Below are 22,781 nucleotides of genomic sequence, written 5' to 3' on the forward strand. Positions count from 1 at the left end.
TCTGCAACAGAAAAAAACTGTTGATCATATGCTAGGAATATCCCCTCCCACTTACTTATTCCATGTAACTATAAAAAAAATGGTGAGAAATATAAAGCAATTAAATTAATGAGAAAAGTATTTACTTTTTAAAAACTTGAAGTTTCAATTCATTGAAATAACATGTGAAATGAAGAATTTTGAAATAGTGTGCTTATTAGAAAACTGTTAAAAACAATCGTAGTAAACAATTTATTAGGTAGTAATGTATCAAATGACAAAATATAACAATAACTTTAAGGTACAACTAAGTTTACATCACATCATTTTGGAAGTTACTAAATATAATAAAAAAATTTCAAAATCTTTCTTCTATTGCATAATATTTTATGCTATAAAAATTACTTTTTCAGTACAAATGACTTAAGAATTTCCCATGAAACTATACCATCCTTCAAGTTTATTTTCTTATTGGAAACTTGAGGCTGCTTCTCCTTAAACAACCTCTGTTCTCTGTTTAAAAGGAATAATAAAAAAAAAGCAGTATTAATATAACAAAATATAGAGCCTAAAAGGCTTCAATTTGACTTATTTAAGATATTAATATAGAGGATATTATAAATACATTGATATTTTATACCCAAATGTAAATGAAGCAAGTTTTGAAATTTATCAGAGCTCTTATGAAAATGTAACCTTCAGCATTGTTGTTGCCTTGACTTGCACTACTTAAAAGGTACAGTTTCAGCCCAGGAGCCTAAAAATGATATATTTTCCTTTTATCATTAGTGTTTTTCCACTAATAAAAGGTAAATATACAGGCCCATGGGTAGATGCCATGTTTTTGAGCCATACAAGCCAAGGCAAATCTAATGGTGAAGGTCATATTCTCATATGCCCTCTAGTAAATTTTGACAGTTTTAAAGATTATTAATAATATGGTGAAAGTCCTTTCAAATAAGCAATCATTATATGTTAAAGATTATATATATTTTGAACAAGTTTATTGTCTTCTTATGTTCATTATGGCAGCTGCCAAAGCACAATTCGCAAACGCATTGTTGCCAAACCCACCACCATTTAAAGACTACATATTATAGGTAGCATAGTGGAGAATTTCATATAATGTTGCAGGTGTGACATATATGCATGCTGTGAACTAAGAATGGGGAAGGTGAGGAACAGAAATGTTCCATGTGTGCATAAAATGTAGCAATGGGAAGAGTTGAGTGACAAACATTACTAGCCTAGGCTTCAGTGGCAGCAGGAGTAGTGAGATGGAAACAGGTGAGTGCTGACATGTCGAAATCAGTAGCATGTTAGAGGATGAGGAGATTGAAAGAGAAGTATCAATGAAATTGACCTTAGACAGTATGAAAGAAGGATATTTTATGATGGTTGACCATGATTGTGTGAGTGAATGTTGGGTTAAAGAAGGATATGTGGAGAGAGAAATGTATAGAGAGTTGCTGAGAATGGAAGGCATCAAAATGGCTTAGATGATAAAGATGAATGAAGAGATTAAGAGACTTGAAAGGTTAGCTAGTGCAACGAGAATAAGAGTAGAAGTGAGAGAGAGCAAGAGAAAAAAGATAGTGAGAAAATGAAGAAAAGAGGAAGAATAGGAAAGTGAGGAAGCGAATCGACAGAGTGTGGAAGCAAGGGGCAGAAAAATGAGGCAAAAGAAGGAAAGTGGGGGGGGGGGAAGAAGAAAGGATGCCAATTAGAGAAGAACGAATGGAGCTATAAAGAGTGTGATGTAAGGAGATTCAATGAGTTGGGGTGTGCAGAGTAGTGTTAGAGGAGCTTCTTGGAAAACTGACAGGGTAGCCAAGGCAATGAAGCGAGAAAATGTGGATGAGACGACAGATGATGATGAGGTGACAAATGTCTTAGGCATGAGAACCAAGAGTTTTGGACTTGATCAAAGCATCAGAGGACCTGATTGTGACTGAAAATTCATAATTGTTCCAAGTTTATTTTGCACTTGGTTAGACTATAATTTAATTTAATCCTTCATCCAAGTGTAAGCAAACAAAGTTTGCACCTGAAAACATCTTCAGGACTGAGGTAAGGTGGTGCAACACCAGGCAACTCCAAGCAAAGGTGGACCAAGCTCTCATCACTCCTTGTCTCAGTATCTCCCATTAAGCAATAGCACATCTCCTTGCGAACATGTATACTGCTATGCATTAAGGGAAGGGCCACTACCCAGACCAGTTTCGACCTTTATTGAGGTCTCATCAGTGGGAGGCAGACCCAAACGTGGAGATACTAAGGCAGAAGCAATAGGAGAGGTCATATTTACCTATACAAGGTAAATTGCTAACAGGTGTACCACCTTATTATTGAATTACTCTGGATTTAGAAAACGATGTTGGAAGTTTATTTTGCACTTAGTTAGACTATAATAAATTTAGTTTAATCCTTTATCCAAGTGTAAGCAAACAAAGTTTGCACCTGAAAATATCTTCAGGACTGAGGTAAGATGGTGCAACACCAGGCAACTCCGAGCAAAGGTGGACCAAGCTCTCATCACTCCTTGTCTAAGTATCTCCCATAATGCAACAATAGCACATCTCCTTGCGGACATGTATACTGCTATGCATTAAGGGAAGGGCCACCAGATTGGTTTCGACCTTTATTGAGGTCTTGTCAGTAGGAGGCAGACCCAAACGTGGAGATACTAAGGCAGAAGCAATAGGAGAGGTCTTAATTTATTTAGAAAACTAAATTTATTATAGTCTAACCAAGTGCAAAATAAACTTCCAACATCTTTCTCTAAATACAGAGTAATTTGATAATAATGTGATACACTTGTTGGCAACTTGTATAGGCAAATATGACCTCTCCTATTCCTTCTGCCTTAGTTATCTTCACGTTTGGGTCTGCCTCCCACTGACGAGACAGAGCCAATGCTGAGAAGTTCTTCTTGGTGATGGGGTGAGCCTGTGATGGATTGGAACAAAGCTGAGTTGGGCGATCTTTCCGGATCGTCTAATTTTTAGAGAGGTCTTTACTTAAATACACCTCAAAAAAGGTTGAAACCGGTCTGGGTAGTGGCTCTTCCTTTAATGCATAGCAGTATACATGTCTGCAAGGAGATGTGCTATTGCATTATGGGAGATACTAAGACAAGGAGTGATGAGAGCTTGGTCCACCTTTGCTCGGAGTTGCACCACCTTATCTCAGTCTTGAAGATATTTTCAGGTGCAAACTTTGTTTGCTTACAATTGGATAAAGGATTAAACTAAATTTATCATAGTTGTTCCCATTCAGTGAGAATAAACCTGTAGTCCTGACTTGGAGGATTAACAAGTATGCAGAAGTATTGGGGAAGAGAAAGAATTTATGTGGAATTATAAGGCAGGTGACTATAAGGTATTTAGAAAACTAGCTTGGAACAGGAAGAATTTGAAGGAAGAGAGGGGAGCTTAAGAAATATTTGTTAACAGCAGTGGCACTATGCATACCTCAAGTGAAGAAGATAAAGCAAATTGGAGTAAAATGGAGGACTAGGGAAATTAAACAGGAATTGTAGATGAAAAAGAGGTTATAGAAGACATAGAGAGAGAGAGAGATGGAGAATGGTTGAATGAGGAGAGGATGAACTTATTCCTGTAGATAAACTTGTACGTTGGTTACACATGACTTTAAATTTTTCAGGAAATGACAACTATACTAAAATATTAATTAATAAAACTTTAATCAATACTTTCCTATATTTCGACAATGTTACATTGCCATCTTCTGGGAACATAAAACTATGTGTACACAGTACACACATGCATATTACATATGTATGTGTGTATATGTGTAGCAGGCACTAACAACGAGCAAATGAGGCTGAAGAAGGCAACTGAAGTTGGTCCTAAAAGCGCCCCCTAGCAGCAAATTGAGTTGTCTTGGCTGATGTTCTTAGGATGCAAGCTTCCCAAATTTGGGGCAGTCTCATGCACCCAAATTGTTCAGATAACAATGCCCTTACTACTGAACTTAACACCTTCTTGGCCAATGGCTACAACCCCCAAAAAATCCAGAAAATATTAAAACCAGTTAATTGCACTCCCCCCCCCCCTCATAACAGAGATTACACTATATCTATCACCATTCCTTATATCTGAGGCACGTCTGAAAAGCTAACAAAAATTCTAAAAAAATATGACCTGACTACTGGTTACAAACCATATAAGAAATTGGCATCCCTTATCCACTCCACCAAAGACCAGCCACTTCCCCTAGACCTACTTGGAGTATACCAGGTCCCTTGCAGTTGTAAACTTCCTACTATGGTCAAACAGGGCAGGACAGCTAATATCAGGATATCCGAACACAAAAACTACATCCAGTTTCACCAATACAGCCACTCAGGATTTACTGACCATGCACTAGATACCTGCCACAGAATACACTGGAAGAAACTCACACTGCAGCAAATATAAGTATGAAAGATTATTCCTGGAATCAGCCTCAGCTCTAAAAAACTTCCCAAACCTCAACAAATTTGGGTGCATGAGACTGCCCCAAAATTTGGGAAGCTTACATCCTAAGAACACCAACCCAGGTCTAGGGGACACCTTTAGAACTCGAGGACCAACTTCAGTTGCCTTCTTTAGCTTCATTTGCTCATTGTTAGTGCCTGCATGTACATGTCATAGTTTTATGTTCCAGAAGATGGCAGCGTAACATTGCCGAAATAGAGGACAGTATTGATTAAAGTTTGTTAATTAATATTTTAGTATACGTTGTCATTTCCTGAAAAATTTAAAGTCATCGGTAGATGAATTTGGTGTTCATTGCTAGTAATAAAGACTATTCCCAGAAAGTTAAGGTATAAAGAGAATGTATTCTGAATATTGAGCACTCTAGATGCCAGTAAGGTGGAACAGATGAAATTTAGTCACATGATTTTTAGAGAATGTGCTAAGGAACTGACCTTGCCACTGACCTAGTGAAGAGTTTAGGGAGTGATATGATAGACTTTCTGGCATCAAAAGTGGACCTCCCACAATGAGTCTTATGACTCCAAGGCAGTCTAGAATAATAATAATAATAAAAATTTAGCATAAGCACAAGAAGCTTAAAATACAATCTTCAACTTTACTTTCTTCTTCTCTATGTTTAATGAAAGTCTTGCAACAGGATATGTTCCTGAGATGATAGAATGAAAGTATCAAACTACAGACCAGTTTATATTTCTCCTGTGCTTATTAAGACTTTTGGGCATGTGAGAGCAGTATTATTTATGAAAGTCATTTGTTAAGAGTACTCCTGTTTTAGTAATCTGGTTGCCTTTTGTAATATAGTAACAAGAGCAGTGGATGAAGGAAAGACATACAGAAAAGTCTTATTTGCAAAGACATTTGATAAGGAGTTATGTGACAAGTTGATATTTATTTAAATAACTTTCATATTTAAAACTATTTAAACTGACATTTATGTTGTAATGTGTGGGTTTGAATACCAGGTTAATAGATTGGAAAGCTGTCTGATAGATATCAGAGAGCTGTATGTGGGAAGGAGAAGCAGTATTGGGGAGTATAAAGGATATACAAGCAGATTTCTGCAGGGTTCATCACTTTTTCAATCTTATATCAATGATATTGCCATGGGACTATAGGGAGACATTCAGATGTTTGCAGTGGATCTTCAAGAGGATTTCAATAAGCTGGAAAGATGGGCAAATGAATGGAGTTATCAGTGTAATACATCTTAATGTAATGTAATGTTTTGAAATTTAGGATTCACAGAAAAGATACTTCATACTCACTTGGTGGAGTTATACTTGAAAGTGAAGAAAGCAAGGGATCTTGGGATGATTGCAGATAGAAGTTCAGAGAGCATACTGCAAAAGTTATGAAGACAACCCAGAAGATCAGACTATGATCTGGATTGTTGAGATAACAAAAATGATATCAGAACTGTACATTATTAGTTACGATGATAGGCTGAGATCATACAAATTCTAGAGTTTGTGAATAGAAGATTGAGGGGGGGGGCAGTGACTGAGACATTTAAGCTTTTGAGAGATACTTAATGGACTGACATGTGGAAGATTTTTCATATGGTCACAAAGGGAACAAACAAGAACAAGAGGACCATTCCTGAAAGTTGCAAAAGTGGTGAGTAGGAGGGTAAGAAGTATTTTGCATGGAGAGTGGTAGAAGCATGGACTGCATTGCCTGGGAAGGTGACAAGCACAGACAGTGAAGAGTTTCGGGAGTGATATGATAGACTTTGTGGCATCAAAGGTGGACCTCCTACAATGAGTCTTATGATTCCAAGGCAGTCTGAAATAATAATAATAAAAATTTAGCATAAGCACAAGAAGCTTAAAATACAATCTCCCACTTTACTTTCTTCTTCTCTATCCTTACCATTAACCCATTTTACATGGAGGTGGTTCTCCCAGTCCGTAATTGCTAGGATATTCTATCCTGGGTTGGTGATGTTTCCAACTGGTGGTTTGGAGGTTTTTTTTTTAATAAGGAATATCCATATTAATGGTGGTTAACTATGTCCCCCTCGGTTCTGTACACACTTCCATTGCCTTCCACTTCATGTGATCTATCATGACATGTCCATACCATCTAAGCTGTTGTTATTTTATCAGCAATAGATCATGGATGTTTCTTTATCTAGTATGGTAACTCCTCTGCATCTTCATCTCAGTGATAGGTACCGTCTGTTCTTGTTGTTTCTTAAGAGGCCAGCATTCTGTGTTGTATATAATGGCAGGTCATACTGTTGTTTTATATATATTTCCTTTTACTTGCATCCTTCTGTCATATAATATTCTGAGCACTTCCATTTCATCTAGCTAGTGTTCGTACATTGTTCCGTGCATGGTCGATTTGTGAGGACTGAGCCCAAGTACTTAAAGCTGCCAACCTTCCCAAGTGGGATATCTTGAAGATATGATGTTACTGTTAGGGTCACTCGAAAAATCACAACATAAGTACTGTCTTCTGTCTGCTAATTAGCAAGTCACCATTTCCGGTGCTATCCTCCATTTATCTAGCATCAACCATAAGTCTTCTGGATCATTGCTCATCAGCATATAAAATATCCCATGGAGCAGGTCACTGAATGTCTTGCACTTGCATCCTTCTGTCATATAATATTCTGAGCACTCCCATTTCATCTAGCTAGTGTTCGTACATTGTTCCATGCATGGTCGATTTGTGAGGACTGAGCCCAAGTACTTAAAGCTGCCAACCTTCCCAAGTGGGATATCTTGAAGATATGATGTTACTGTTAGGGTCACTCAAAAAATCACAACATAAGTACTGTCTTCTGTCTGCTAATTAGCAAGTCACCATTTCCGGTGCTATCCTCCTCCATTTATCTAGCATCAACCATAAGTCTTCTGGATCATTGCTCATCAGCATATAAAATATCCCATGGAGCAGGTCACTGAATGTCTGCTATTAGATAGTCCATGACTAAGTTAAACAGAAGTGGGTTTAGCACCGATCCTTGATGTACATACTCCCACCTTGATTTCCAATTCTTCACTGGTTCTTGTTTGCATAATATTCTATTCTGGAACCTTCTGTGATCTCAGTGCTCTCCAAATTAACTTCCATGGAATCTGATCAAAAACCTTTTTGAGGTCAATAAATACTAGGTGCAAGGTCTTGTTATCTTTGTGTCTTTCTAGTAAATTTTTGATCAAGTGTATGACATGAATTGAGGATTTGCATGAGACAAACCCATGCTGATTTTCAGTAATTTTCATTTCTCAAATGCAGAAAACTTGTCTTTTTTGCAAAATAATACCCATAGATGGGCAGAAGTTGCAAATGTTAATTTCTAGCCAAGTTGTGGAATGTTAGGGAAAGTTCTTCCTTATTGTCTATGCAAGAGTTCAAGTAAAAACTGATGCCAGAAGGTCAGCTTTTTCTTCGGGAGATGTGGCAATTGTATCATCAGGATATGAGAGAGGTGGGAGACATGGAAGACAGAAGTTGCATCCCACAACCATGGCAAGCAACTAGTAGGCACGGCTACCTTTAGGACAGGAGACAAGCATAGTGTACTTGGCCCTTACAAAGTGTGCTTTGGGGTGATGTTTTTTTTTTTCCAGTTGTTATAAGCTGTAATGTAGGCTGAGTGAGAGACTGGAGTTTTTGACTGGACCACTGGACGTATGTTGAATTTTTTTTTGTTTGGACAGCTTTGGCAGTTGTTGGAGAATATAATGGTTTCTTGGGATGAGGAAGTGGTGAAGAGGATTCAGAGGCAAGCAACCAAGATGGTGTGTGTTCTGTCAAATGTTCCTTATGAGGATAGATTGAGGGTGTGTGGATTGCAGAAGTTGGTTGAGTTACTTAAAAGATTTTAGAGGATTAATGCAGAGGAGATGCTTCAGAAAACTTGGCTAAAGGATGCAGAACAAGAGGTCATCCTTTGAAGTTGAGTAAACATGTGGTTAGTACGGGTGTAAGGACTAGACGTTTTGCTTGGAGAGCTGTAGATGGAATGGAATGGGTTGTCAGTGTCAGGTGTGAGTGCTTTGCTTGTTAATGGATTCAAGGAGATATATGATTGATTGTATGGATAGCTTGAGTCTCCTGCAATGAGTCTTCAGACTCCATGGAGGTGCCTGTACAATAATAACATAATAATAATAAATTAAAGAAAGATTGCAAGATATACAGTATTTCTTTAATTTGAAGTTTAAAATATGAAATCTGCTTGGGTAGCAGCTCATTTTGTGAAAAAATCTTTGAATTTTTGACATTAATTGCAAAAATCTAAATTTTTAGTCAAGATATTTACAATATTTCATTATGAAGATTTCAGGAAAGTGACATTAATTTAAGCTAACATCATCATCGTCAATTTCCTGATATGTACCCTCAAAGGGTATACAGGGCTCGATGACAACACTACATGATTAAGTTTACTTTATTATTAATCTCCTATCAATAATTTTCTCCCAAATTAGCCTATTACTTGTCAGGACTCCAGTACTGTTGCATTTAACATTTTGTTCTTCAAAGCCACTTCTCAATGAATCAATCTGCCTAGACCTTGGTCTTCCTCTCGGTTTCTTTCCTGCCATCTTGACATCAAACATCTGTTTAACTAACCTTTCCTCACCCATTCTATTTAAGTAACCATACCACCTTAGATTAATCCTGCTCACACATTCTTGAACTAACAATATTCAGTTCCTTTTTAATATGACATTGATGGCATCTCCCTTTTTTTTTCTCAGAACTTTTATATCTGTACTTTCTAGTCCTTGAAGAAGTGTTTTATTTCTAACCCAACTTTCGGTTCCATAACTTAAAATTGGTTTGAACACTGTTCAAACTAATAATAACATATACTGCTGGTTTTGGCTAATTTCTTTCTTATTCCATATAAATGTATTCAACTGGCTTCCAACCATACCAGCTTTGCTTATTCTGTTGTCTATTTCCAAATTTAACTTGCTATCTTCACTAAAAACACAGCCTAAATAGCTGAAATATTTTACTTGTCCTAAAGGTTCTCTATTGAGAATGCAGCTGAAGTTTTCTATGTCCCTGCCTATTTTCATAGTTTTAGTCTTTTTATTCCTGGTTTTTGTGCCAAATATGTTACAGCCATTATGTAATTTAGTTAGAGAATACTGGAGCATTGCAGTGGATGTTTTTAGGAGTACAATATCATCTGCATAAAGTAAAGAGGTAAGTTTTATATCTCCAATTTTGATATCAGGCTTAATGCCACTTTCTATTATAATGCAATCCATATATATTGTTAAGTTCTGAATGAAACTAAAATTAAACTAATTTACGTTTCCTACAGACTTAACATGGGCTTGCAATTTTGAATCAATTATTGATATATCAGATATACTAAACACTTGTAAATTACTAAAATATTACTAAACTGAGAATTTTTCATTTATTTATGTTATAATGTAAAGTATTGTAAATTGCTTAAACCTTACTGCTTAAGTGTAAGTACTTATAAATTGCTGGGAGAAAAAGATAATCCGATTAAATAAAAGTGGCTGGAATCTAAACACATGCAACAAAGAGTACAGGTGCACCCTTTTGGTAAGCAAGTAGTCCCCCCCCCCCACACACACACATTCCGAAAATCACGCTAAGAATTCTGTGTGTGGCACTCAGCACTGGGTGATATGAGGTGACACTGAAAAATAGGAGGAGAAATCGATGACGTAGAGGGAATGTGTGGTGCGCAATTTAAAAAGTCGTGCATCGCCAGAAAAACTCTCTTATGCTCTCTTACGCTCCGGATCTCGTGCCTTTTTGCGGTCTTGCTATTGTGTGTGTGGAGCCTCCTCGTGGCATCCTCTCGTTCCCAGCGGATTTGAGACAATGACTGAGGAACTTTGCCGTGGAAATCCTGAAAGTTTACCGGTGCACCCTTTTGGTAAGCAAGTAGTCCCCCCCCCCCACACACACTCATACATTCCGAAAATCATGCTAAGAATTCCGTATGTGGCGCTCAGTACTGGGTGATGTGAGGTGATGCTGAAAAATAGGAGAAATCGATGACATAGAGTGAACGTGTGGCGCGCAATTTAAAAAGTCGTGCAGCACCAGAAAAACTCTCTTATGCTCTGGATTACAGCCCAGCAGAAGATAATCACCGATGTTTACAGAGATATCGTTACGATGTTGAGCCAGTTCACCAGAGAACAATGTCTACCTATTTTTGGCGGCAGAGATAAGAGCAGCTCGAACCCTTGAAGAATGCCTCAGAAAAAGAGGAACGTGGAGTCGAAAATAATTGTCCAGACGAGGTATGTGAAGTGGCCAAATAGTTCCCCAGCAGTTGACTAATTTAGTAATTCAGTTAACAAATGTCTTTAGTATTGATGAATAAGTGTGATCTTTCAAGTATAAGTTGTAAATCATAAATGAAGTTCTTTGTCATGCATGCTAAGATAGATATAGAGAATCTGAATAATTAGTGCTCATTCATTAGCAATTGTAGGAGACTTTATCAGAGTGTATTCATAATGTGTAAAATGTTTCAATTGAATTAAATTTTTGCTTTTTAAGTTTAACTGATGACTTGCCTGATTTTCTTCTCTATTGCACTTTCTCATAAAATATGGACCACAGCGGGAGATTAATTTATAGAGAGGCTACGACTGCAACAGTAATTTATAGTAAAATAAGATTGTGTGCTAAACTGTGTTCTGGTTCTTTGATTTTACACGCTCTGTTAATCTAGAATTCGGGGTGGTGCAGTGTAAAATAAATTTTCCCTGAATCCGAAAAATGAATTAGAACCAGTGTTGAGACAAAGGAACACAAGTATTCCCTTTGTCCCCCAAACCACTAGCATCGTTCTTATAAGTAAAGATCGGCCAAGAGAAATATTGAAGTTAAGAGAGATAAAGTTTTAATGTAGAAAGCTTTTACAAGGGCGCAAACATAAGTGCGATTAATATTAAAGATTTAAGTGTACACAACTTAGAAATAAATAAAAGAGGATAAAAATTTTATATTTTACATCAAACAATCTTCCTGTATTTCCTTCAATTCTAACTGCTGAATGACAATGCATGTATATATATATATAGACTATGTATAATGTTCTAATTATCTCTTATAGGTCTTGTGGCCTTTCATGTGGAACAGATATAAAAATAATAATAAAAGGTTTGAACGTCTTATTTTTCTTCCTTATCTTGACATCATATATGCTTTGTTATCCCTTTTCTCTCCTGTTAAGCAATCATACAACTTAAGAATAGCTCTGCTCTCTCACATTCCTGAATAGAACAACGTTAAGTTATTTTTCTAGCATCTTCATTTTCAATATGATTCTGCCATTAATGGCATTTGTTCACTTCTTTCATATCTGTAGTCTCTAATATCTGTTCAACTGCTTTAGTTCTAAGATTCATGTGTTAAAATTGGTTTCAAAACACTGCTTTGTGTACTGCTAATTTAGTGTTTTAGCTAATTTCTATTTCATATAAATTTATTCAACTGGCTCTCCACTATACCAGCTTCACTTTACCCCCTACTGTCCATCTCTATATTTAATTTGCCAATTTCACAAAAAACTGTCTAAATAGCTGTAATATTTTACTTGTGCTATATGTTTTCCACTGAGAATGAAGGTGATATTTTTCAAATTCTTTCCTGTTTTTCAAGTTTTTTTCTTTTAATTGCTGATTTCCATGCCAAACTTGTTATAGCAATTATTCAATTTAGTTAAGAATCCTGAAGATTTGTACAAAATTTATTTAGGAATACAACATCATCTGCATAAAGTAAAAAATTGAGTTGAATATCTTTGATTTTAATGCCACTTTCCATTACAATATGATTCTCACAGACAATTAAAAATAGTGAAGACTGTACACCTAATTATCTTACATCTAATTTAACATTAAACATGTTCCTATGTATTATTCAATAGTAACAGCTATGTTTCTACATTCAGAGTTCTGATGGCTTTTTCTACCTCAAATATTGATATGCACTCTTGATTGGATTTCTGTTAAATATTTTTTGTTTTTTCACCGTTTATCTCATTCAAGAATTTTTGAAGTTTAATAATAAATTTAGTTTAATTCTTTATCCAAGTATAAGCAAACAAAGTTTGCGTCTGAAAATATCTTCAGGACTGGGGTAAGGTAGTGCAACACCAGGCAACTCCGAGCAAAGGTGGACTGAGCTCTCATCACTCCTTGTCTCAGTATCTCCCATAATGCAAAGTACATCTCCTTGCGGACATGTATACTGCTATGCATTAAGGGAAGGGCCACTACCCAGACCAGTTTCGACCTTTATTGAGGTCTCATCAGTGGGAGGCAGACCCAAATGTGGAGATACTAAGGCAGAAGCAATAGGAGAGGTCATATTTACTTATACAAGTTGCTAAAAGGTGTACCACCTTATTATTGGTACTCTGGATTTAGAGAAAGATGTTGGAAGTTTATTTTGCACTTCGTTAGACTATAATAAATTTAGTTTAATCCTTTATCCAAGTGTAAGCAAACAAAGGTTGCGCCTGAAAATATCTTCAGGACTGGGGTAAGGTAGTGCAACACTAGGAAACTCCGAGCAAAGGTGGACCGAGCTCTCATCACTCCTTGTCTCAGTATCTCCCATAATGCAAAGCACATCTCCTTGCAGACATGCATACTGCTATGCATTAAGGGAAGGGCCACTACCCAGACCGGTTTCAACCTTTATTGAGGTCTCGTCAGTGGGAGGCAGACCCAACCGTGGAGATACTTAGGCAGAAGCAATAGGAGAGGTCATATTTACCTACAGGAATTGAGACAAGGAGTGATGAGCTCTCGGTCTACCTTTGCTCGGAGTTGCCTGGTGTTGCACTACCTTAACCCAGTCCTGAAGATATTTTCAGACGCAAACTTTGTTTGCTTACACTTGGATAAAGGATTAAACTAAATTTATTATAATCTAACCAAGTGAAAACTAAACTTCCAAAAAAATTTTTCAAGTAAGTACTCCAGACATCCAGAATATCTTTATCTTCATTTTTGATGTTGTTTTTATCATCCCTAATTACTTTGACACTAAGCTTGCTTCCATTTCTAGGTTTTCAGGATTTTTCAACTACCTCCAGAACATTCTGACACCTTCATATTATTTATCTTCTATATTCTTTCCAAAGGATTCTCTCATAACTTTCATTTAGTTAAGCTTACAAAGTGCAGCTTTCTTACTTTTCTGTATTATCTGATGACACATTCATACTTCTTTGCCAGAATTTTTAATATGATTTAGTTTTTTCTAGAATAACTTCTTCAACTTCATTCCACCAAGAGGTTTCGATTTTTTATTCTTCCAGTCAACATCACCATATACTTCCCTTGGCTGAATCAAATGTTTTCTTCAAATTTTACCAAATAAATGCTAATGTTTGGTTCTTGCTTTAATTTTCTCAAATTCACCTTTGACTCTAATTGTATATAAAACTTCATGCATATTTTTCTTTCCAATATGATATACTTATTTTTATCCTGCTCCAAACTAAATTAAGATCAGCTTGTTTCAGATCCTTTGTGTACTTCTGCATCCCAGATCAACTGTTGTTATTGTTGTTCACGTATGTTCTCTATACACGAATTTATGCACTGCTTTTTTGGAACATGATGTTAGTCATAACTGATCCAGGTCCTGAACAGAAATCCAGCAAGCAATAGTTTTGTGCTTTTCTCTAAATTTTCCCCAACATTTCCATTAAGTGACCTCTGGAATTACTCCTGAAATTCTGATTCCTTGAATCACTTGTCACATATTTCATACATCATCAATTACTCTCTCAGACTTGCATCACAAGTTGAATATATCCAGTGTTACAACTCAGGGGACAGGCAGTCTCTTGTATATAGCATCATCAATTTCCTGATAGGTACACTACAAGCGGCGTACAGGATAGTATGAAGTATTATACAATTAACTTTACATTATTACTAATCGCTTATCAACAATTTTCCTCCAAATTAGTCTATCACTTTTTAGCACTTCAATACTTATTTTTATCAGGGTTTTATATTTCTGTCTTCTAGGGCACTTCAGACTGCATCAATTCACCTAGATCGTAGTCTTCCTCTGGGTCGTTTTCCTGCCATCTTGGTTGCTAATCATTTCTTTTCCATTCTGTTTAAGTGACCATGCCACTTTATATTTGCCCTGCTCACATATTCTTGAATGTCAACAATGTCAAGTTCCATTTTTACAAGTCATTGTGAGTAGATTTGCTGAGTGATAATAACCACGTTTTTAACTCAGAAGGTTACTTAACATAAAAAAAAACAGCAAAAAATTAAACAATTTTCCAACAGCAGTTAATATCTATTGTTCAAAAGACTGGAATGATAGTCTAATTATGAGTGTGATTAGGCATGTTACTTGCATTTTCTCCATTGTTATGTAAACTCTGTATGTGATTGCTGGCATAGGACAGGTCTTTAATTTTACATATGTTAATGACTTTCAGATGCCATGAAGGATTATTCCTTGATTTTTATTTAGTGTGTCTTTTGAGTGAATGACCTTGGAATTAGATTTTCAAGTATATCTACCAATTCTTCAACAAGGACACTGGTAAATAACGAAACTACATCTAAACTGACTAATATATCTGATGAGGAAATCTAAATGTTCGAAAGTTTTTATTTATCTACAAAATGCTTCGAGTTTTTTAAATATGAGTTTGTATGTCCTATATGGACAGAGAAATATGGAAGAGATCATCGTCCAGCAGTGGATGGATAAGGATTGATTATGATGATGCTTATATGAGACTTCAGGAGGTTAGATAAGTGTTTGTTCATCAACTACTGGATATAGAGGGATGTCTGTCTTGTGAACTTTGGGTACACCATATAATCTCATAGCAATCAGGTATCTGGATTTCAGTTATTTTTTAAGGTCTTCCACATAAATTAGATAATTTGTTTTAAGTGTGATGACCAATTTGAAACATGGTCCATTTCCAAATATGCAGAAGAGTCTGATAACTTGGAGATGATCTTGATGTCATAGTGTCATTGTTATAAACTTCTCAAAGCTTCTTTCTTTAAAGCTATGAAATTATTTTTGGGCATGTGACTGTTTAATAAAACTGAAATGCTAAGTAATCTTGTGGATAATGGCCTCTTCATGAAATGACAGAAATTTAGTAGCTTCTTCAACATAAAGACACACTAGATGGAAATCAAGGAATGATCCTTCACGACATCCGGAAGTCATTAATTAACATATGTAAATCACATACATAGTTTATACAACAGTGGAGAGACTACATGTAACATGCCTAAAGATACTCATGATTACACTATCATTCCAGTGTTTTCAAACTATAGATATTAACTACTACTAATGTTTAATTTGTTGCTATTTTTTTTATTTATGTTAAGTAACCTCACGATGATGTTGTTAGTCATATAGACAGTTAAAAACCTGGTTATTATCAATGAAATGTTAAGTTCCTTCTTAATATCTTCATTTTTAATATGATTCTACCATATACCATTTGTTCACTCTAATTTCTTCCATTTTTTTTTTTTAAATAACGAAACCTGTGGTGTGATCATAATTAAAAGAAACACATGTATTAACCACAGTGAAAATTATTTAATTGTAAATGTTTCATCCTAAGTATCTTAAGGCATCATCAGTACAGTAGTTTTAAACAATAATAGGAATAACATACAGTTAGGGTGCATGATTACAATAGAATCTCATTAAACGTGCATAACATGCTACAAAAAAAAAAAAAAAAAAAAAAAAAAAAAAATATTTAACACAATTTTGTATGACAATTTCCCATACTTTAGGAATAGTAAGAATGTTTGCATGAGATTCCATGCTCATGCAAATTATCTTGCTTTGGACTGACAGACGGGTAGGTCTGTTCAGAAATGCATCTCGGAACATCAAGACCACATTTGTCTTTTTAAACCGCAGAAATCTGGCCTCTCTCAACAAGGAATTGAAAATCCAAACCATAGGCTACATTAGGAAAAGTCTAAACTTTTACATAGATCTTTATATAAACATGAACGTTTATACAAAGAAAGTTCTGAAGCCCTACTACACAGACCAAACTTAAACCGCAACGACGTTCTTACTATTCCTAAAGTATGGGAAATTGTCATACAAAATTGTGTTAAATAATTTTTTTTTTTTTTACTTCTGTAGCATGTTATGCACGTTTAATGAGATTCTATTGTAATCATGCGCCCTAACTGTATGTTATTCCTATTATTGTTTAAAACTATTGTACTGATGATGTCCTAAGATACTTAGGATGAAATATTTACAATTAAATAATTTTCACTGTGGTTAATACGTGTGTTTCTTTTAATTATAATTTTTTCCAGTCTCATATCTGCAGTCTCTAGTCTTTGAGCACTTGTTTTATTTCTAACTGAACTCTCAGATCCATAAGTTAAAATTGGCTTGCCAACTGTCTGTCTTGATTAATGCTAGTTTAGTGTTTTGACTAATTTCTCTTTTATTCCATATAAATTACTTTATTTTTACTTACATCATGGAAGCATAGTTATGAGTTTTGTATAAAAACAATGATTATTTTGATAAGTCAATGTTTTAAGCAGCTTAACTTCTATTAATACTTTGGAATCGATTATTTGTTAAAATTAACTTCCTAATCATATTTCAGTTTTAAACAAAAAAAGTTAAGTATCTTTTCATTAATGATTCATTATAATTAATGATGAAAAGAGCTAAAAAGGCTTCGACTTAGCAATGAAAATTATTAAAAGAAAGGATAACAAATATTTATTGTTATTTCATACCAACTAAGCAAACATTTGAGGGCTTACAAGAAAATCAACTTTCAGAATGAGTCATCCTGACATTGCACTCATTAAAAGAACTCCGCCCATAATACTCATGACAAAGTTGTGCATTTTTATGAGTTCTAATGTTTTTTTGAAAAAAAAAAATTTAAGTTTATTGGGAGGTCCCTGGCCTCTAATGAGCAGAACAAACCATTCAAAGCAGTTATTAGTCTAGTGAATTAAAAGCACTATAAAAAGGCAAAATGGATTCTTGGGGAGAATTTGTTTATTAAGTATAGTAATCACAGGCAACTGATGCCAAAATGTTTTATTTGCAAAGCTTTCTAGAAACTGTTTCAAAGGCAAAAATTTTTTATCTACTTAGGACTTAATTTCTTTTAATAATTTCTTTATAAATAAAATAATAATATGAACACCTTAAAACATGTTTCTTCAAATGTAAATAAGCATCAACAGGTTTAAGAGTCTGCAAAAAATTAAATTAAATAAATCGAATGGCCCTTGGGTTGATAAAGTATGAAAATCACTGCTGTAGAAACTTAAGTATTACTTACTCCATTTTCGTATGCACTGCTTCACGCAGCTCTGTCAAGTACATCTCAAATTCTTTTTCTGACTAAGAAAGGAGTAAATGAACAAATATGAGACAAACATATAAATAAAATCACTGATTATATACAGTGTGAGTAAGGAAGAATGTGCTTAAGTCTTGCAGATTAAACCAAAGCCCCTCCCCCCTTTTTTTTCTTTTTCTGAGTGAAAAAAACTTTATACAAAGATAGATTAGATAATGACTATGAATGCTTGAATTCTAGTGCAATCAGATATCTACCCTGTTTATTCATGTCTGCAACAGGTTCTCACCAGACTGATTAGCTGAGTTGTCAGTGTACATGTTCTCCAGCCAAGAGGCTATAGGTTCAAATCCAACCATGGCCATGGATGTTTGTGATTGTCCTATTAACTCTGTGCAGAAAGGGCATCTACGACCCTACCACTTCTTCTAACAGAAGGTTTCACTCCCAAAACTCAATGAGGTATGAGAGTGACTATACAGCGTAAAAAATAACACGATATGTGAATAACTGACAGGTTCTCAAAAATTCCATTTTTGGCCTTGGTGCAGATCATCTTGATACAGCATGTCACACAAATAGTGTATTAGGACTGCTGTTTATACAAGATGTGGTATCCAAAATAACACCAGTTGAGGAAACATGACCAGTATATGTCATGATCATCCATAGCCACAAAAAACACTAATGGGATTTAGATCCCCTCACCATGCTAATCTGCAGGCCAGGGAAAACAATGACTAAGGTGCATTTTTGCTGTAGAGGGGAAAATGAGGAGTAGGAAGAGGAGCTCTGCTGTACTGAACATACACTGCACAGCGAAAGGCATCTATAACAAGAGCAGCAATTCATCCTGCAGAAATTATAAACATTTATTTATGATTTCTGCAGGATGACTTGCAACCTTTCATGTATGGACCTGATAAAAACTGTAAGACAAACTTCACAAATAAATAGACCACTGAAATATAAATAGATCATAGTAGTATATACTCTACACCAGTCCTTCCCAAACTGTGAACCACTGTCCCCTTGGGGGCAGTCAGTTTTGTTGAGGGGGTCATGAGATAATGAAAACAAACTTAAAATGTTTTAAGACTAAGTGTGCCATGTCAAATGTGTATGTAAGATGCTAAAAATGTAATATTTTCATTTCATTTTTGCAATATTTGCTGTACATATTTTATATTGAATATAAATACAATAAATATTATAATAATATATGTCTGTATTACAATTTTTTTTTCTCGATGGGGGCCGTGGAATATTTTAATTTTTCCAAAGGGGCCTTTACATCCATAAGTTTGGGAAGCACTGCTCTACACTATATACTGTAGAGTATATACTACAGTGATAATGAAGCAAACCAGTGAAAACTGCTTTAAAGTAAGATTGAAATAAAGATTTATTTCTAACCATAATGTCATAGGTATTGAGCATCACAGATTAAAATTCAACCAGTAAGTTTAATTACTGGATGCAAGATGCTAAACATGTTGTTCACAGAATACGAAGATGCATGGAAATCATATATTTGCATGCGCTTGCAGCAATCATGTATTCTTGTTCACAGTCACAAAGAGAGGGAAATGTTCAACTCTCTTTCGATTTCTGAAAATAATTTCCACTAAACATGTTTTTAATTTGGTGTTCTTCAAGATGGAAAATGTTACTAGTATTCAGTGATAGTAGCAATGCTACAGGGTGATCGTAAAGTTGTACAACCCAGAAATAACACATATCTGTTTCGAGGTTAATTACAAATATATGAAAAAAAAAAAAAAAAAAACCAGCTAAAAAAAAAGCAGTCACTTTCATATGTTGAAAGTGAATGCAAACTCATTCCTTCGTGAATGCAAACTCATGCTCTTTTTACCAGGTTTGATGCAACCTTGTGAAGCACCTGCACACTGATGTTTTCAATCACTGTTGAAATGTTCATTTTTAGTTCATCTAGCATGTGAGGATTATTCTGATAAACACCACCTTTGAGATACCCCCACAGGAAAAAATCTGATGGTGATAAAGCTCATGATCTTGGAGGCCACAGCTCTTTTGAGATGAGACGGTCACTGATGATAACTCGACTATTCAAAATGTGGCACGTAACACTGTCTTACTGGAACCAACAATGTTATTTGTTGACATCAAGGAGTGCCTTGAACTGTGTGCTGATGTCTTGGTAGACAGAACACAGTCGTTTCAAAGAAAATGAGTCCTACTATATGACGGCATGACTATTCACATACCCAATGAGGTAAAACCAGACTTCATCAGTGAAGAAAACTGTATCAAGCATCATCTGCAGAAGATTATTCGTTTGCCTTTATCTGGGTCCTTGGATTGGATTGAGTGCACACGATATGGATGAAGGTGTAACAATCTCGCAGCTTTCTGAACACAACTGTATGACATTGATGATTGTATGTCAAGTTTTCTAAGGCTTTTTGTTGGGGACTGCTGCAGTGCTCTCTTTACCTCATCCAAAATAGAGAGTCTTCCAGAGCGATTCCTATCTAAAACAAATCCAGTTTTCTGAATGCGCACCACTAATCTTGTTATCATTGACTTCTGAAGGACTGCTGTACCTGGATGATTCTTGCGAATTTTCTTGGCAACACATGTGTAAGAATGATTAGTGAAATAACTCTCCAAAATGAAAACTCATCAAATGGGGAAAAGACATTTCACTTCCACAGTGAACAAAGCTACACTGAGAACAATCTGCACACGTCAACAGTGAACTTGTCATCTCCGAAAATAATATGATGGTGACATCTAGTGGCGTAAGGAATGATTATAACAATTTAAAAACAACTGGTACAAATTCAAACTTTCGGTTGCATGACTTTATGATCACTCTCTATTTCCATTGCAAAATCCACAAACACATACCATATGAGACATTAAAAAATGAAGACATACCAAATTGAGTACACAAAACTGAAATGGCTAGTTTGTGGGTAAGCAAAGCAACTTTTTACTTTTTTTTCAAGGTCACAAAGCTATACATGTGATACATGGATATGCTGCATTGTGAACTGGAAAGGGTGGTATTTTTGAGCGCCTATCAGAAACATGAATTATACATTCTTGAAAAAACAGTTTACCAGGCTGATTCTTATTTTTTTTTTAATCATTGACAACTGCATAGTATAGTTTCCTAACTATTCAGCACGACCTGCATTCATGTGAAGTTCTTTTTTATTTAAAAAATGTTCAGCAGCTTATACCTATACAATAAGCTCCTGAAGCAATGCACCTTCTTACTGACTGCACTCTGCAAAAGTAATGAATATTTATGCATTCTATTCTTACTATAGCAAATTCGCAATGGCCAAAAAAGAATAGTTTGTTAAAGAGGAGGTTTTCACTATAACAAATTTCCTTTAACACAGAACTGATGTTACGAGGCTAGTTGGAACTTTTAGTTTGTTATACTGAATAAACTTGCTATACTGAGAGCTGGTTAACTTGTTTATAAATGGTCAGTACAATTTAGAGTTAAAAATGTTATGAAACCTTCCATATTTAATAATGATTATTTTATTCCTTTAGTTTATTTTAAAACAAAATTAATTTGAAATAGTACAATTGCTGAGTCATATAAACAAACACACCTTTTTGACTTTCTTGCTCAAATCCCTGTAGATACCAATTTCTTCTATCTATGATATGCAGAGAAGAAAATTTATTATAGTTAATGTATGAGTAAAAACAAACAGATCAATGCTATAAAATAAAAAAAAGCTTGATAACTTAATAATTTAGAGTTTTACGATGGTGATGGGTAAAAGAATAATACCATCATAGTTTAATAACATGTATACTTACTCTTAACTGCAAGCTGCTTTTTTTTTTTTTTTTTTCATTTCTGGCTGAAGCAAATAAAGCTATGAGACCAGTGTATTATGCCTGTCAATTGTGTATTCTTCTAGTCAGTTTGCCTGCAGAATGAAAACCCAAGTTTCCAGGAGGGGAAAACCTACTATCTCTGTATGAGACCAGCTAACTCACATTCAGTTCAAAGGCCTTGATAAAGGTTCTTCACATCCTACATGAGAACCAAACCAAACCAAGGGCATTCCAACCAAAGGGTATCATCGAAACTGAATGAACTATGGAGACTCTGCCTGCAAGTAGCAATAGCATTTCCTAGTAACAGATGAACAAATAAGTTAGGAAAATGTTTATAAGCAAGCACCTTTAATCTCACTATAATCTACTTAATTTTCACTATCATCAGAAGTTCTAAATCCATCAGATTGTTCATACAAGTGATGGTAATGACAAGTGGTACTGATGGTAAAGATTTGCATATTATTCTGATAAATTCCTAGTTTCAATTTTTTTTTTTTTTAATATTTTTACATTCACTGTCGTTTCCAGCCAAACATGTGACAGCATTGGTAGATGATTAAGTCAGCCTACTCCACAGCTATAATCTTAAATTTTAATAATAATAATAATAATAAAATTATTTCCATTTTATTATTTTGAAATTGCTTCCTTAATAATAAAAAAAAGTATGCCATGTTTAGAAATTGTGGTATGTTGTTAATACATACCAAATGAAATCTTAGTTTTGCTACAATAAAAAGAGAAAAAAATTCTTAAAAAATGTTAATTTACACTCCCCCCCCCCCCCAACACACAGAATTAATGAATAACCCCAAATTCCATAAGGTAATAAAGGTTTGTACCAAGAGTAAAAGTTTCTCTCCCAGTATGCCTGTATCTATAATTGTCTGATTTCAGCACAAGAAAAATTAATCCTATTATGTCTTAATCTAATTAAATTACTTATTGTCTTTAGCAATATAGTAATGACAACTGTCTTTATCAATAACAAGAGATTTGCTAAAAGAATCCAATAATATGTTCAGTTAATACAAAAGGAATATATATTTATATAGAATGTAAATTAGAAAAAA

General features: G+C 35.0%; 1 protein-coding gene across 1 annotated transcript in view; it reads right to left on the minus strand.

Moving 5' to 3' along the window:
- Window positions 1-212: 212 nt before the first annotated feature.
- Window positions 213-22,781, minus strand: part of LOC150099518 (uncharacterized) — a 160,837-nt gene continuing 138,268 nt past the window's right edge. Inside the window, exons 8-10 of the mRNA XM_090403831.1 lie at window positions 21,468-21,515; window positions 17,827-17,888; window positions 213-492 (exon numbers count right to left, since the gene is read on the minus strand). Of these exons, the coding sequence (XP_090259957.1) occupies window positions 381-492; window positions 17,827-17,888; window positions 21,468-21,515 (222 nt within the window). The 3' untranslated portion in view covers window positions 213-380. The remainder of the gene's footprint in view (window positions 493-17,826; window positions 17,889-21,467; window positions 21,516-22,781) is intronic.

Source organism: Typopeltis vanoorti, chromosome 14, assembly GCF_054136105.1.
Source record: "Typopeltis vanoorti isolate ZY-2024b chromosome 14, IOZ_Tvanoo_1.0, whole genome shotgun sequence".
Taxonomy (NCBI): domain Eukaryota; kingdom Metazoa; phylum Arthropoda; class Arachnida; order Uropygi; family Thelyphonidae; genus Typopeltis; species Typopeltis vanoorti.